General features: G+C 36.1%; 1 protein-coding gene across 1 annotated transcript; it reads left to right on the top strand.

The window, feature by feature from the left end:
* The first annotated feature begins 2,486 nt into the window (after positions 1-2,486).
* LOC109245170 (olfactory receptor 4A47-like) lies at positions 2,487-3,419 on the top strand. The gene has a single exon (XM_019412486.2). The coding sequence runs from the start codon at positions 2,490-2,492 to the stop codon at positions 3,417-3,419; it is 930 nt and encodes a 309-aa protein (XP_019268031.2). The 5' UTR covers positions 2,487-2,489.
* The last annotated feature ends 2,976 nt before the right edge of the window (positions 3,420-6,395 follow it).

Genomic DNA, 6,395 nt, shown 5'->3' with positions numbered 1-6,395 from the left:
ATGTCCTGAGGCAATGTCTAGTCTATTAAGGAGCCCTGTCAAAGGCATACTTGATTTCTGTTAGTCTTTTTGACCTCTAGCATTTCTTTTCGACCCTTCCTTAGAATTTATCTCTTCTTACGTTATCCACCTGTTCTTGGTTTTAGTGACATAGCGGGGCAATGTTCTGTGGTGTATCACAGAGTGTCAGTCGTTGGGTGAGCCTGTGCCCTGGGACTATATAGTTCACCAGAGTTTCTTGTCCAACCTCCCCATAATGTGATAGGTCTAAAAGTATCTTTACATAGAGATGTCCTTTTCAAATTTTAAAATTTGGTTGAAAACAGCAAGAATCAGTCTTGGACACAATGCAGTTGCACGACTCGATGATGTATCTGGTTAGAAGGCAAAAAGTGGCCAATGACTTTGCCTCTACTGGGGAGAAGATGTTACTTTCTTCAGAACTCTTACAACTCTTTTAGGAGGGTTGATAAATATTTCAAGAATGTCCTCTCAAGATCTTGGTACAATTAGTTTTGCCCTAGTACCAGAATAAGATGGCCAGAAAATTGGAATAGTGATTTTTCTTTTTTGAAGTTACTAGAAAAGAAGTTAGTTTCTAGAGAACAGCTTCCCTTTTAAAAAAACTTGTTGCTGACTTTTTATGTCAGATAGGTTTGTTTGCCGTGACGAATTACCCTAATGTGGAAAATTTTTGTCTTTCTGTTTGCATCATGGAATTCCTTTTAAATAGGTCTACAATCAAGTAATAATAATTTTCTGAAGTAATTAGAAGACTGTGTAGAAAATGGATGGACATAGTCATGTGAAGTCAAATTAGTTCTTAAGAACTAATGCAGCTTTTTGTCCTCAGTGGTCACACTGGATGGAAGAGACATTTCCAGGACTTTATGAGTTAGTTAAAAAGTCCTCCCACTGATTGTGAACAAGCCTTCAAAAGGTAAGTCTGTAAGAGTTAATGGAGGAAGCCAGGCTTTTCAATTGTGTGACTTACTTTATTATACAGGAAATTCTTATAAACTTGAGTTTGTAAAAAATTGAAAAGTTGGAAACTTCTTCTGGAATCACAGATTTGAAGTCAGTCAAAGTTTATAATTACATTTCTGTCACTGAAGGGTGTATGACTTTGAGAAAATTAAGTATTCAAGCCTGTTTTTTTCAACTATAAAGTGGGGATACAGTGCTTGTAATTGTAAAGACAAAATGTTATACACTGAATGTGATTCTATATATATGTGCATATGTAGATATATATGTATGTGTGTATATGTACATATACATATATGTGTATATATACATATATATATAAAACGTCTATGTAAATATGGAAATAGCATGTGATAGATAGTTGTACATAACAAGTAATAGATGTTCTTCTTGCAGTGTTAACATTTCCTCTCATCAAAATATTTTGTGCCATGTAATGAGACGGAGGTCGTCTAGGAAGGAATAGGTTTATTGTGGAAAAGTAAACATTTATATTTTTTTAATGTTTATTTATTTTTGAGTGAAAGATAGCACAAGCATGGGAGGGACAGAGAGAGAGGGAGAGAAAGAGAATCCCAAGCAGGCTCCACACTGTCAGCACAGAACCCAGTGTGGGGCTCGAACTCACGAACCATGAGATCATGACCTGAGTTGAAGTCAGACGCTTAACCTAATGAGCCACCCAGGTGCCCCCAAATTTATCTTAATACTTAATTGATACCCATTTGGAAATGTCATTTAGGTAGTTGTATACAGAGAACCATTCATAAATTTTTCTTCCACTTTGAATATGTAAATTACCTTAAGTGATTCTTCACTTAGGAAGCATACTTTATGCATGACTTTAGATGTGTGCGTCTTTCATGGAATTCTCTTTTCTCCTCTCTTGTTCTCTCCTTTGTCCTTTAAAACTCAGCTAAAGTACTGCTTTCTCTGGGAAGCCCTCCCAGATCCCATGTTGATTAATGTGTTCTGGCCCAGGGCGCCCATAATCTATGTGACTATACTTATAGTGACACTTATTAAATTGATCTGTAATGGTCTGGCCACCTATGTATGAAATCACTGAGAGTAACAAACTATGTCTTATTCAACTGGGTGATATCAATGTCTTTGACAGGTTTGACATCAATAGTTTTCCATGTGCATTTAAAAATTTTTTTTTACATTTATTTGTTTTTGAGAGACAGAGACAGAGCACAAGTGGGGGAAGGGCAGAGATAGAAGGAGACACAGAATCCCAAGCAGGCTCCAGGCTGTGAGCTGTGAGCACAGAGCCCAACATGGGACTTGAACCCACAAACTGGGAGATCATGACCTGAGCCGAAGTCAGACGCTCAACCAACTGAGCCACCCAGGCGCCCTTCCATGTGCATTTTGAATTGGATAAATAAAAAAGATTAAGCTTATAATGCACTTAAAACTTTTCCCCTTTGTTTTAAAGGCAAAACTGTTTCTAATAACTGAAGGCAGCACCTATAAGGAATAGAAGAACTAAGTAAATGGAACTAAAGAACAATGTGACTGACTTTGTCCTCTTGGGCCTCACACAGAATCCAAAGGAACAGAAAGTACTTTTTGTTATGTTCTTGCTCTTCTATATTTTGACCGTGGTGGGCAACCTGCTCATTGTCTTGACTGTTTCTTTTAGTAAGACCCTGGACTCACCTATGTACTTTTTTCTTGCTAGCTTATCATTTATGGATGTCATTTATTCCTCTTCTATTTCTCCTGAACTGATTTCAAATTTGTTCTTTGGGGAAAATACCATATCCTTCCATGCTTGTATGACCCAGCTATTTACAGAGCACTTTTTTGGTGGATCAGAGGTCTTTCTTCTGCTGGTGATGGCCTATGACCGCTATGTGGCCATCTGTAAGCCCTTGCATTATTTGATTGTCATGAGGCAATGGGTGTGTGTTGTGCTGCTGGTAGGGTCCTGGGTTGGGGGTTTTATGCATTCAGTAATTCAACTTAGCACTATTTATGGGCTCCCATTCTGCGGTCCGAATGTCATTGATCATTTTTTCTGTGACATGTACCCATTACTGAAACTGGTCTGTACTGACAGCCGTGTCATTGGCCTGTTAGTGGCGGCCAACGGAGGACTGATCTGCACAATCGTGTTTGTGCTCTTGCTCATCTCTTATGGTGTCATCTTGCACTCTCTAAAGAACCTTAGTCCGGAAGGGAGGCGGAAAGCCCTCCAGACCTGTGGTTCCCACATCACTGTGGTGGTCTTCTTCTTTGTGCCATGTATTTTCATGTACGTGAGACCTGCTAAGACCTTCCCCATTGACAAATCAGTGAGTGTGTTTTATACAGTCATAACCCCCATGCTGAACCCCCTGATCTACACTCTGAGAAATTCTGAGATGACAAATGCTATGAAGAAACTCTGGAGGAGAAATGTCACATATTGTAGTAAATGAGCACATCATCCACCATGAAGAGAGTTGTTTGACATTAGGGTTCATTTCTTTAGAATTCAGAAGTCTTCTAAAATCTGATTCTGACTTTCCTTTCTTCAAAGAATTTATGATAATTATAATTAACGAATGAAGTAGATGACTGTGCTCTAATAAGTGTCCCTCCCTGCTAGAATGTAAGGTCTATATCATATTGTAGATCTCTTCACTTAGGAATGAGTAATGGCTTTCCAGCAACGAATCCATAAGAGGTAATGAATTTGTGAGGAAAAACTAAGTTTTAATCATTTATGCATTTATCTTTTATATATTTTCTGAGACTTAGTATTATTTTTAATTAGATTCTTGTCATAGAATTGTTTTTGTTATACTATTTAAAATATTTAATGATGTATAAGATGTCTTCTTTATTAAATTTCAGTTGTCTTATATAAGAAAAGTTGAAGTGTGACAGGTTATAATAGCAAAAATGAAAACCTTACAGAATAGGATAAATTTCCTACTTATCTCTCAGCAAGGTCTCTAGTCCTCCCCCTTAGAGGCATCACTTAATCTGTTTCTTCAAATTAATCAGGTAATAATCTTTACAAATGCATGTGCAAATGCAAATACACGTATGTGTGTTTTTTCTGTATATGTACATGTTTGCTTTTACTATGCAAAATTTTAAAAAAATAAGATTTTCATGTTGCGATAGTTTTTATATAGTTTTTATTTTCTTACTTAATTGAAGTATAGTTGACATACTTTATTAGGTTCATGTGTACAACATAGTGCTCTGACAGTTACAGGCATGACAGAATGCTCACCATGATAAGTACAGTTACCATCTGTCACCACACAAAGGTTTTACAACAGTATTTACTGTATTTCCTATGTTGTACTGTACCCTTTGACTTATATATTTTATAAGTGGAAGTTTGTACTTCTTAATCACCTTTACCTATTTCGCCCATCCCCGCCGGTAATCATCACTTTGTTCTGTGTATTTGAGTCTGTTTCTGTTTATTTGATTTTTAGATTTTACATGTAAGTGACATTATCTGCAATGTTGAAGATATTCCATACCAGTCCATGCAGATCTAATTCTTAGCTTTTTTTTTGTACTAGGTAATACACCCTTATAAATATACACTAAAATTAATGTATGCATTTCCCTTCGGATTGTTCCTAACCTTTTTGTATGACAAAGAATTTTGCAATAAATGCATGTCTTTGAAGAGGTGAAAATATGAGTTGCTGGAAGAGGAATTATTGATATGTGTGTTTGAGTCAGTGATCAGGGAGTTAAATGTCGATATTTGTAGTTATTACCAAACTGCCATCCCTGAGGTTCTACTAACAGCCACACTGCTGCTCACAGTCCGTAAGTTCTTTCCACATTCTCAACCACCTGTACCTAATAAATATTTAAGGAATAGAACAATCTGATTAAAGGTATTTTATTTCATTCTGATAGTTTAACCAAAATCCTTTTTCTTTCAAAATCTTTTGATATAATTGAGTTGGACCATCTTCTCATATTTAATATGATATGTATTTAGTTTTCTGTGGATAGTCTACTAATATCTTTCTCTGGTATTTTCCTTGCTGATTTTTATGCACTAAAGACGTGATCCATTTTACTATTGTATAAGTAATTATTATTTTTCTGGCTTGTGATATTTTTAATTTTTTTATTCTATTTTTTTTAAGTTCATTTATTTATTTTGAGAGAGATTGAGAGCAAACAGGGGAGGGTCAGTGAGAGAGAGGAAGAGAGAGAGTATCCCAAGCAGTGCAGAGCCCAGTCCCAGGGCTCGAACCCACAAACTGTGAGATCATGACCTGAGCCAAAATCAAGAGTTGAACGCTTAACCAACTGAGCCATCCAGGCACCCCTTAACTTTTTTTATACTATGTGGAATACTTCTGTCATGCAAACAATTTTGTCTTACATTTTATATTTAATATATATATTTTTGTTTGTATCTTGCTTAAAAAGACTTTCCTCACTTCATTCATACCAAAGTATTCTTCAACTGTTTTTTAGCACTTAATTTTTAAGCTCTTTTTTTGGTTCTATATTAAAACTGTTGATCCATTGGGAATTTATTTTGATATAGGAGTTAAATAAGGATTGAATTTTAGTTGTGTTTCTTAATTTTAGTAATTTTTTTTATAGTCACAATTATCTTTTTACCATTGATTTGAAATCCTCTTATATTCTAACATCTCATTTGTGTAAATAATTCAGGATGATTCTGTTTCATTGATCTCTTTATTCACGTCCCAATTGACACACAATATAATTTTCATGATATATAACACATTTTGACATGTGATGAGACTAGTGGTCTCTCATTTCTGTTCTTTTTCAGATTTATGCCTTGTCTTGCATATTTATGTTTTGAATTCAAGTTTAAAAATGAGTTTACATGTAAATAAGATAAATCATATAGGTTTAACATTAAAATAAGTTTAGAATGAAGTTAAACAGGTTTAAAATAGTTTGGTTACAAAACAAAAGTCAGTTATTAATTTAGGAAGTTTACTGCTTCCGAGTGCTGAGAACTGTTATCCCCGAGCAGGCCTTGACATTTAACAGGTCATCTCTCCTGCCCTTGGGTACTGCTTCCATTTTCCGCCTGTGTGACTTCTCCCTTCTAGAAGTCTGCTGTTCTTCCTCCATGACCCGTAAAATGTTGTCTGGCACTTTTGCTGTAAGAAAACCATCTCTCTGAGGAAGTACATGACTTAAGTCTTTGCTGAACATCCATGTGGCCATCTGCAAACCCCGGCACCATGACATCATCACGAGTGACAGGGATATGACTTCCTCTTTCAGGTGACATGTAATAGAGGCTTTGTCCTTACAACCATTTAGGTCCTCTTCACAGTGCGGCTGCGTGCAGGTGGCTCCAATGTCATAGACCATTCATGTGTGATATAAACCCTTTGTTGAAACTTGTCTGCATGGACACAATTATACCCTTGGTC

Source organism: Panthera pardus, unplaced genomic scaffold, assembly GCF_024362965.1.
Source record: "Panthera pardus isolate Hobbes unplaced genomic scaffold, ASM2436296v1 HiC_scaffold_12, whole genome shotgun sequence".
Taxonomy (NCBI): domain Eukaryota; kingdom Metazoa; phylum Chordata; class Mammalia; order Carnivora; family Felidae; genus Panthera; species Panthera pardus.
This window is presented reverse-complemented; position numbering and strand designations above follow the sequence as displayed.

Bases quoted from the DNA above. Each gene is read 5' to 3' on its own strand.
- LOC109245170 (XM_019412486.2), top strand. From the start codon at position 2,490: ATGGAACTAAAGAACAATGTGACTGACTTTGTCCTCTTGGGCCTCACA.